General features: G+C 40.8%; 1 protein-coding gene across 1 annotated transcript in view; it reads right to left on the bottom strand.

The window, feature by feature from the left end:
* Positions 1-794: 794 nt before the first annotated feature.
* The window catches only part of VAV3 (vav guanine nucleotide exchange factor 3), a 390869-nt gene continuing 380661 nt past the window's right edge, over positions 795-11002 (bottom strand). The window contains exons 26-27 of the mRNA XM_060139483.1: positions 3688-3839; positions 795-3025 (exon numbers count right to left, since the gene is read on the bottom strand). Of these exons, the coding sequence (XP_059995466.1) occupies positions 2984-3025; positions 3688-3839 (194 nt within the window). The 3' untranslated portion in view covers positions 795-2983. The remainder of the gene's footprint in view (positions 3026-3687; positions 3840-11002) is intronic.

Raw genomic sequence — 11002 nt, 5'->3', positions numbered from 1 at the left:
ATAGTGGTACTGGTGACATCAACCAGAAGCTACTACCGTGGAACTGACTTTTCCTTAGAAGGAACGGGCTTCCACCCTCTCCTGAGCTAGCCGGTCTCCACCACTGTGGACAGCCCGCAGGCCTGCTCTGCCAAGGGAGACTTGCCTCTGTGTCTCTCTGGCTTAGCAGTTCATCATTTTCTGTGGAAAAGTTGAATCAAAATAGAAAAAGAGCTCAATCTCCTCTGACACCTCTCTCTCTAGGCAGTATCTGTTCGGGGCTTTCTTTTAAGAGGCAGGAATAGGAGAACATTTCTGAATTCTGTGTTCATCTTCTATTGTTATGATATCTTGTCTCATAGCTTCTCAGCTGTGCAGTCTTAGAAACATCCCTAATCTCCCTCTTGACCCTAGTCTAAGTGTCATGGTACAGGCTCTGGAGCCAGACTGTCCAACTTGGAACTCCATCTCCGACGCTCGTCAGCTCTGAGCGCTGAGTCAAGCTACAGCCTTTTGAAATGCCTGTTTCTTCATCTGAAAAGTGGAGATAATATGGGATTATACCTCCTGGGGTTACTGCAAGTTAGAGCACATAAAGCATTTAGAACAGTGCAAGGCACATGGGAAGCATGTCAACAATATATTATTTGCAACTACTGAGTATGTCTTACAGGCCACTGTTCATAACTGTTCAGGCAGCAAGCCTGAGCTAAACCAGATCAAAGTTAGGGCTTCTAGTCCCGTGTTTCTGATGAGGTTGGTACATGTTGAATTATGTATGGAATTGTTCTATGGAAAGACTTCAACTCTCGATATAATGCAAGTAGTAACTATTTATTATATTGACATATTTACAAAATATTACAAAGTGAAATACCACTCTAATTCACCATATTACACAGGGCTGCATACAGGCAAGACAAAGTATGGAAAAACATTTACTTCTGTCTTTGGTATTAGAAATCTACACAAATTCGCAGCATTAAAGTTTCCAATATGAAGTATTAAACATAGACAAAGATGTAATTGGCAACGTCATGAAAAGGGACTCTACTATCCTCTGCTGGGAAACCCCCAGGTCCATGAAATGCAACAAGAAAGAGAGGGAGTCTATCCGCTAAAACAACAATAAAAGAAACAGCACAAGTTACAATACTGTACACAGGAGTGTTTATGAAGCTGCCCTCTCCATAACATTTGGCAGACAGTAACAGACAAAACATTCCCCAGACACAGTGTTGCAGATAAGACTTTATGGGAAAGAATCCACTCCAAGATACACCTTGAGGGTATAACTTTACTGTACAGAACATCTTATAAAACTCAATTTCATGATCATTTACACATATACAAAAACTTAACTGGTTTTTGCAAATAACTTTTCTAAAACACAATCACAGTTTACATAATTCTGAGGTAAAGGTCCTGAATCTATTCTATTTAAGAAGTCCTAGCCCACGAGGGTCTCTAAAGGGAGATGTGTCCAGTGAACATCAAGTTCTGGCCCTCAAGTGGGTTGGGGAGAAGGCCAGCCACGCCCACCTCATTTTAGAGATGGTCCAAAATTTCAGAACTAAATGTTCCTACTTTGGCTCTATTAGGTTAATGCTTTTAATGTTTTCTGCAAACACTCTCCGAGTCTTGTCAGAACATGACTTCCGCTATGGAGAAAATATTTCATCAGGAAAGGGCCAAGTTAGTGTCTTAACTTGACTGTCTTGACTGGGCGCTCTGTACATCCCAGGAAAAATGTACTTAGACTTCTCACATAAAGGGTGAAGACTTGGTCAAATAAGTGCACTGCAGACTGATCTTCCCACTGGTTAATACACACCCAGAAATGGCCTCAGATGGGAAGAGCCTCAGTGAGAGCTGGGATTCCCCCAGTGAATAAGACCAGAAAAGCCTAGTGACGCTCCTTCTGTCCCTGAAATGCATAAAGGACCTTGCTGTGCTTTCCTTCAAAAATCCTCGACAGGGTTGTTTGTGCTACTGTAAATCCTCTAGGAAAATGTGGGAATCAGCAATATATCGCAGGTCTTTTTTCTGCGGGGGGGGAGGGGGGCTGGGGGGGAGGTGTCAGGGGAGAAAAAGGCATATGTTAATAGATGTTGCTTCTCTAAAATGACTTACTATAAATCATAGCCCTTGGTCTGTTTCTGTAAACAATGCCACCTTAATTCAGATTATTTGTGACTACCTAAAACATACCCAAGATTATCTCATGAGTGAAGTACTACATTTCCAAAATAACCCTGTGAAATCATGAAGGTTGTGAAGATTTAATATGAAGATACTCTTTTAGGTACTCTTCTGTATGTCTTCTTTTTATGAAAAAGTTTGCAAATCTCATCAGGACACCAAATGAATAATGGACCCCCCCTCCCATATAATATCACTTATGAAGCAAACCTGAGCATTTGTCTCTTATATTTTAACATGAGTGACATCGAGGGGTAAAAGTGTTTGCCAGGCAATGAGTCACCTTGTGAAGCAATTTAAGACAAGTAATGCTGGATCTTTCCAATAAGCTGCCCCAGTGGCAGAACTCCCATTTTTCTTCATGCTGGGAAAGGCAAAATTAAACTTCTGCTTCTCTGTACCATCAAAAATTCTGGTGAATGGCACGTGAGAAGAAAGTAACTATGTGTTAAGCATTTACTAATGGCTGGCTGGCATTCATGGCATCTGACTGGACGAAGGAAAAAGAAACATGAACCAGTGTGTTTGCAGGAGGAAGAAAAGCTTTTGGCTTTGCCCTGGTCCCCGACGATGACAGGCGGGCAGGCTGTTTCTTGCACAGCTCTAGGCGAGCCATTAATCTGTCCGTACCAGCATCTTTAGAAACCCCAGCATTAAGACTTAGGAGGGGAAAAAGAGGGAGGATGTTGAATAGCCAGAAAGGCAGCTTTTTAAACACTTCAGTGAATTCATAATGCTGTGCAGGCTTCTGTGTATCCCTTCTCTGAAATTCCTGGTGTGGGGCGCAACGCTGGATTGGAATTTATTCATCTTCTTCCACATACGTGGATGGAAACCAGCCCACCTAAAAGGGAAAAGCAACCAACACAGCAACGTGACTCTGCATCTGGCACTTCAAAGGACTCTACAGAGCATTTCATTTTCATAACACCCCGAATTAATCTGGCCTTTTATGCCCACCGCAGGTGAAGAGGATCGGTTTAAACTGCTCCTAAAAGGCCAATAGAGTGAGTGACAGAAAGGGTGGAATACAATACCCTTAAACAGTGTTCTAATCTGCTAGGACACAAATATGTAAATTAAGGGACTCTACTAGTTAATGCTTCCTATTTCTGCTATAGAACAAGATATAAAGACAGAGGTCCTATGCCCCACTCTTTCCAATTTAGAGCATCAGCTCTTATAGATATTTTGTACTCCACATAAAGTTTATGCTCTAGACTTAAAAAGAGGCTTAGAGACTCAAAAGAACTGATATGCTCAACCCTTTTCCCAACAGGAAGCCATCAGACTTGCCCAAGTAAACTTTATTGATGCCGCTATCATATTCACTCAACACGTTTTTCTTGAGTGCCTATTTTCAGGAAGGAGCACCACCGTGCGGAGCCAAGGCTCTGGGGGGTGAAGCCGGCCACACGGTGTAGGGTTCCCCCCACCACAATGGGCGGCAGCGGCTGCCCAGCCCCCTTCATTCACGTGACGAGCACATTGAGAGGGACAGCTCACCCTGCCATTTACTTCTCCTCTCCACCAGCCATTCGCACTCATCTTCGTGTAAATCTTCACCACATCTCCTTTCAACAAGGACAATTCTCGCATATCTCTTGCACAGAAGTCATACCGAGCGATGGCGATGCCCAGCACCTTTGGACTTAACACTGTAAAGAAAGGATGGGGCGTCAGAACTGATGTGCAGTTTACCAACCATAAGCACCTAATCAGATGGATGTTATAGATGCTGTCAAAATGCGCGGCCGTGATTTTGTCACAGACTAGTGATGATGGCAGAGGGGCTTGAAAGCAGCAGAACTGCTGTTTCAATTCAATCAGGTGTAGTCAAGTTCATTTCACAAAGTTTAAAAAACTTGTTCTGTTTTCACATTCTTCATAGGAACTTCAAAACAGGGACTAGTTTTTGTAGTTTAAAAAAAAACAAAGGCTAATATCTAAGTTACTACCTAAGGAGATAGAATCTCAAATAACTAGCATAAATTTCCTATTGATGGCATAGTAATCCATTTTTAACTTGAACCTCTATGGTCAAAGCTTCACATTTTTATCTTGTAAACTTTTCAACTTAAGACTCAAAGCAACCAACTTTTTTTGCTCTGAAAGTCTCTTGTTGAATCCATGTCATCACTTCTATCCTCCCCCCTCCCCACGAACAGCCTTTGTTTTCAGTTAAAACTATTTAGGGACAGTTACTCTTCTATATATAATTGTACTCGTGAAGAAGCTTAAATCATGTTTCACAGAATAAACAGATAAACACCATCCATTTATCTTGTTTCAAACAAATACTGCCTTATAGAAAACCTTTACTGAAATACTTAATCAAAAAGAAGATTCAGGGCATCTGCCTCCTATATTCAGTTTTTTGTTTTTTTTTAAATGGTAGGAGAGGAGCTAACTTCCTCCCTGCCCTCACCTGCCTGTCCTGAAAGGAAAATTCTGTTCAAGCTGTACATTTGTTTGCCTCTAGTGTTTCATGACACATTTTATATTAACATCTCTACCTGTTGCTCCTTGGGGTTATAAAGTGTTTTCAATCATATGTTCAGTGATTCTGAGAATCACTCACTTGAGATTGGTGGGACTTTATAAACCTTAAATGGTAGAGAAACTGAAGTATAAGAAAAAAAACACGGGAAATGCCACACATCCATATTTTTAACGGTTCCCAGTGCCTAGGCAGCTGCAGTTATGGCCTGTTACCCTGGAAGAGCCTGCCCACTTGGAGACCGGGATCTCTGGCCTATTTTTCAGGGCTCTGCAATGACAGAAATTTTTTTTTTAGTCTCCAGGTGTCCGTCATAAGATAAACGAATAGCAATGCTGTAGATTTCAGAACTGTAAAGGAGCAAAAATAGGTCATTTTATTTTACTGTTCAGACACAAACCACTTTAATAGTTTTCTTACTGAAAACCATCCCATTACGGGGGCACTACTCTTAGAGTCGTGCACATAAAAACATCCCAGTGATGGAAAAACCCATCCTCAACTTAACTGTGTGACCTTGTACAGGTCTCTAAACCCTTCTGGGCCACATTCTCTTCACCTATAAAATGAAAGGTCTATACTAGATGACTTGTAAGGGCCTTCTGGTACTAAATTATTCCACTGGGACTTAGAGGTTAATTTTTAAAAATCTGTAAGAAAACATACTTTATCCAGCCATCATGTACTCCCCTGTGTGTCACATAAACAGCCCTTACATTCTCTGGCTAATGACAGGAATCAAGACCAGAATGCCCTGCACAAACCGATGGGCACAGTCATCCTTTAAAGCAATTTGGACCGAATTGTACTCATATTTGGAGATAAAGTTGGGATTTTGGTCCTATTTATTTTCTTAATGGAAATACATGAACACTGGCTTTTCTCCACTAGAATTTCTGATCCTCAGGAAAACTAGTTTTATGGAGTGCTTCATTCCCCCTTCATACTTTCGGCTCTCAACTCTTTCCAGCTGATGAAAGAGAAAATGTCTTGCTGAAATACATAACATGAGCACACACACAAAACCAGAGGAGTGGTATGTCAAGACAGACGATGACTTGATGACAGAAAAGGAAAGTGCATGGTGGGAATGGGACTCGAGGGGCTGTTTGTGAGATGTATCTACATGAGAAGCCATACACAGAAGTCAAAATATTTTATTTGCAAACAAAAGCAAGTTGAAAAGACATATAAAAGCAGTAAAGCAGTACCTGACCAGAAAGGAGTGGAAGAAGGGGGAACAAAGCTGTAGTCTGGAGGAGTTACAAAAGAAAACCCACAGAACAAAGAAGGGGCTTAGAGAAGGAAAGAAAAAGAGAGAAGCAAAGACCATTTAGGTGTTGGCAAAACATATTTCGACACAGCTATTTCGTTGTCTATAACCTTAAGAAAATTGTCATATCAAAGTTGAAATATCAAGCTTTGCTTTCACCCACTTGTCTCCTATCACCATTTCTAAATGAAGAACAAGCCAGATTATTACATTTTGACTGACATTAGTTCTGCAATTCAGAGCGATCTGTCCCTTTATAGGTGAACACAGCATACCCACTCTATCCAAGGACGGCCTTCTCCTCTTGATGTGGTGCACAATTCCCACTTTGTCACATCAGTGGAGAGGGGGATCCTGTAAATTCTTAACGTAAAATATGCTTCACATCAAAACCGATACAGGAAGTAAGAGCCTATAGGGTGGTGTCAAGGAAACATGCAGCGCCCGTTGAAAATTCAAGAAAATCACTCAGACGATTTGTTAGGAACCACACTCACCTCCAAACAAGCATGCACATGCTAGGTTACTTCCAAAAGTAAAACGTAAACCACTTTGAATTATATCCGGAAAAGAAAGTAAATCTATCCCCAACGTGTAGGAACGTACAGAATATTTCTATGCATTTGGATGCTCAAAAACGTCTCACGTTTTAATAATCAGAGCTAAAACGATCAAATGGTTTGGAAGTGTTAGATGCCATGCTCCATGTTTTATATTCATTTAATTATCACAGCAACGCAAAGGGGAAGGTGCCCATGCTATTCCTTCTTCAGATTTGAGAACAACCTAGATTCAAACCTAGGCAGTGTGACTCCAGAGCCGGGGCTCTTCGCTGCTACCCCGCTCCGCATCTACCCCTCTGCGTCAGGTACCACCTTAGGCGGTTTTAAAACTCTCCCTGCTGATACCATGGTGCCATTGCAATGGAGGAGGAAGGTGTGGTTGTAAACTTTCTCCCAATATTTATCCCTCCCTTAACCCATGTAATAGGTTATTTCGTTGGGCTATGTTTGCCCAGAAGGGATACTAAGTTCTTGCTACTGGGATATATACAGAAGTATCATAAGGCAACTTCTGGTACCTCTCCTGGGAAGGCAGCTGGCATACACCTTCACCCTGCTCTTTGATTCTTCATTCTATGCTGCTGTCTGGAATGTGAAAGCTACCATTCTGATTCTCGAGAAGGCTGCCCTCACCTTAAGGATGAGCTTCAAGGAACCTGAGTTACTGAAGATTTTCTGGCAGAGATACTCCTGTCAGGAAGGGGCCCTAGAGATACTAAGAACATCAGTAGCTCATTAACGGGATACTTCGATTCCAACCAAATAAACTGGGGAAAGGAATTGGAAGGAAGTGTTCAGATGTTCTTTGGTTCATATATACATTGGTGCATTCAATGACACTTTTCTCATAAATGGCTTCGCATACTTACTTTTAACCTGCCCTGAAGTATATCCTTGTTAATAATCAAGGTTCTTTTCTAATCCATTGCATGTTCCAAGTTACACTTTTTTATTTTAAAATGCAGCAGTACATGCTATTACAGCTAATTTTACGATCTGCGCAATTCACTTATTGCCATGCAGTGTAACTGGTTTGTTTCGTGTTCCTCGAGATCATATTATACCCACTGTTAGAGAGAGGAGAGGATGTCATCTTTAATTTAAGGAGGAAAAGGCACCCTAACGCTACTTTCGGCAGAAAATCTAGTGCCAAGATTCCTACCCCACGTTTGTGAGAACTTAAATGAGAACTCCTCATTCTCTCCATTACTTCTTTGTAATGAGGGGCATTTTCTCCCCAAACTGCTTTCTCAAGTGTCCATCCCCGATTCTATCTCTGGGACTATTTATCCATGGAGTAATAAGAGCAGACAGTATTTCCCCAAAATTTCTAATGAAGGTAATTCAAGAGTCTGAAATATAACAAAAGATAAGTTAACTCTAGAAGGAAGAAATAAGAAATCAGTGAAAACACTATTAAATGCTATTTAAATCTCAAAAATAGGTTATCTAATCTATCTACCTTTCTCTCATCTTAAGATATCTGACATTCCTGAATATGGATAATGCCTCACTAGAGGACTTGAATCTGTTCCAAATATATAACATCGCTGTGCTACCTCTCTCTCCTAACCCTAAAAGCCCTGCAAACATTTGCATTCATGTCAAGTACCTATAATTTGAACCATCTGAAATCTTATCTAAACATTATCATCTTTACTAAATGGTAGCTCTTCCCACCGTGGTTAGGCCTCCGCTCCTCTGCTGGCTTCACTCTAATTTTTTCCCCAATGAATGGAACAGATTCTTGGATATGCCTTGGGGCTCCTCCCCTGAATTCCAGTCTGTGATTTCACACATTTTCATCACCCTGCCATGAGGTACAGTCATGATCTCTGATTTAACTTGTCTGAAACCAAACTCATCATCTTCCTCCCTGTAACCTAGCTCAACCTCCCACAATTGTGTTATTTTTCCAACTACTCCCACGTTCTCTTTGCAAACCATCTTTGCAAGGTCAGTATGCCTCTTTAGCTCTTTCTGTCCACTCTCCTCTTCCTCTGAGATATAAAGTTGTTCCTTCACTAAATTCTCAGTTCCCCCATCCCAACTCAGGGACTTACACCATTTCTAAACTAAGACAACTGCCTCCTAATTGGTCTTCTTACTTTCAGCTTTCTTTCCATTGTATTCTAAATGCCGCCCCTCAGCTACTCATCGTAAACAGACTCATCGTTCCTTTTCCTAAATTATAAAATCCTAACTCTTGACTTCAATTCCGTAGCAATTCGTAGTCTGGCTATATCCTGCCTTTCTCACCAAGTCTTCCATCATTTACCCACACAAATTCTTTTCATCCCAGGTTCCTAACTGCCCCCCACCCCCCAAACACCAGCCCCACCCTCATTCTGGCACGCTGTTCCTTCACCTTGCTTCTGCGAACCTTAACCTCCTTGTCTCCGAAACTCAGCTCAGGCCCTTCCCTGACCAATCCAGATAACACTCGTCCCCTTTTCTGTCCTCTGCAGCCATCTGTTAGGCACTTACATCATGGCGCTCCCCGGTCCTGCTGTTTAATTACTGCATGTGCTCCTGTGTTCTATCTCAATGAATCGTTGATTCTGGAGAGTAGGGACTGGCTCTCACGCTGCTTCTGCATCCCCACGGGATCAGGCCCAGGACTAAGCAACTGAAGCTGCTAAGTGGATGAGGATCTCGGCAGGCTATTTAATTCTGCAAGCTCCTTATTTCTCCTCCTCCTGTTTGTTGAGCTCATCTTTTGCTCACTTAACTGCTCAAACACTTCCAACAAAAGCCAGCACAACGTAAAGGGAAGAACGTGAAATACGTTCAGGTTTTATTCCCCAGGATCCCTGAGAGCCATAATCTATCCATGATATTCCTACAATAACTGTAATATTTCTGAACGTCTCATGGCATTAACCATACTGTACACCTGAGGAACCTTCTCAGGAGAAACTGATTAACCTTTTGCTGCTGTCACCCAGTATGTAGCTCTCAGCCAAACACTTTAAAGCTTGGTAAGATGCTTTCTACTTCTCTACACATCGTAGCGTGACTTATTGTTGCCGTTCTTTCTATACATAAATTTTCAATGTGTTTGGGTCCTTAACTCTCGTAAGCTGGCAAAACAGCATTTGAATGTCTGGCACCTATGCAGACGAGTATGAAATAATGTGTTTCCCTAGGAAAGTATGGATTTAAATCTAGATGTAAGCAATGTCAGAATAAGGTATTTGATAAAAATATTTTGCAGAATGGTTTAACCTGCAAAACGTATTTCTGTCCATACTGAGAATACATCCACCTATTTCTACACACACGTACAGATAACGTGTTTTCTTCATCAGACTCCTCCAACTATACCGAGATGACGCTAATATAAGAATTATTGGTACGTGCAGATCCTGGAATGGAATAGAAACAGCTGAGTAACAGTGACGTTCAGATGGGAATGTTGAGGGATTATTATTTCCTATCCCTTTCACTTCCTGGCCTAATATTCACTTCACCACCTAATATTATAGGAAGCCTGCTGCTAGTACATTACATTATTCTGGGAAGCTTCTTGAGAGAAAGAACTTTTATTCATATCTGTATCCACTGAGATAATAGTAAATCTACGTTGAGACCTTTTTCATTGAAGTAATCATTTGCAAACTGCATGCTTTAGTTAAGGGCCTAACTTTCGTCCTTCCTCAAATACTTTCAATTCCTTATTAGCACAGACAAAGGAGAACCTTGCTCAGAGAGACCATCACACTTAGGTGGGGGTCTCTGGTTATTTTCACATGATACCTGGCACTCAAATGGGCTAATGTTCATGGAACATTAGCAAATAAGTGGCTCATAGTTTAGTGACTTAAGAGGTCTCGTTAGGAGTTATTAAAATATTAACTCAAATATTAAGTCAAATATTAACTTTTCCAAGTTAAATGAAACTTGAAGTACTAAAATTCTCTAATTGAAACAGAAGCTATTAGCATAGCCATAATAAACTGACTGGTACATCATAAGTGAATATTATCCAGTTCTGAGACTTGACTGAGAGGACAGAGCCACAGAAGCATGTCAATTAAAAGAGGAACACAATGTTCACAGAATAATAAATTACTAGTGAATTGGTATCTGATACCTATACTTTTGTTAAGGTTAACTAAGCATTGCTTTAAAGTATTATGCTCTGCTTTGATTAGGCTATTCATGTTCACAAGCAAATGAAAATCCACTCAAATTTCAATAGCATTTGAAATTTGTACACAGCAGAGACCAAGCTCAATCAACACTAGTCCTTAAGGTACTGGTGACCAAATCAAAGTATTTTTGAACTACCACTTAATTATCCATTATATGTATAAGTGAATATGATACTAAGCATTTGCTAATTATTCTCTGGGATAGACATTACCTAATGCTCAGCCTTAAGATGTAACAACCACATGTGTTTACACTCATTTATGTTAAAAAAAAAAAAGTAAAAATATCAGGTGGTTGTACCAATGATACCATCATCAATACAGCTAT

Source organism: Lagenorhynchus albirostris, chromosome 2 (genome assembly GCF_949774975.1).
Source record: "Lagenorhynchus albirostris chromosome 2, mLagAlb1.1, whole genome shotgun sequence".
NCBI classification, from domain to species: domain Eukaryota; kingdom Metazoa; phylum Chordata; class Mammalia; order Artiodactyla; family Delphinidae; genus Lagenorhynchus; species Lagenorhynchus albirostris.
The sequence above is the reverse complement of the archived record's forward strand: the minus strand, read 5'-3'. Positions and strand labels throughout refer to the sequence as shown.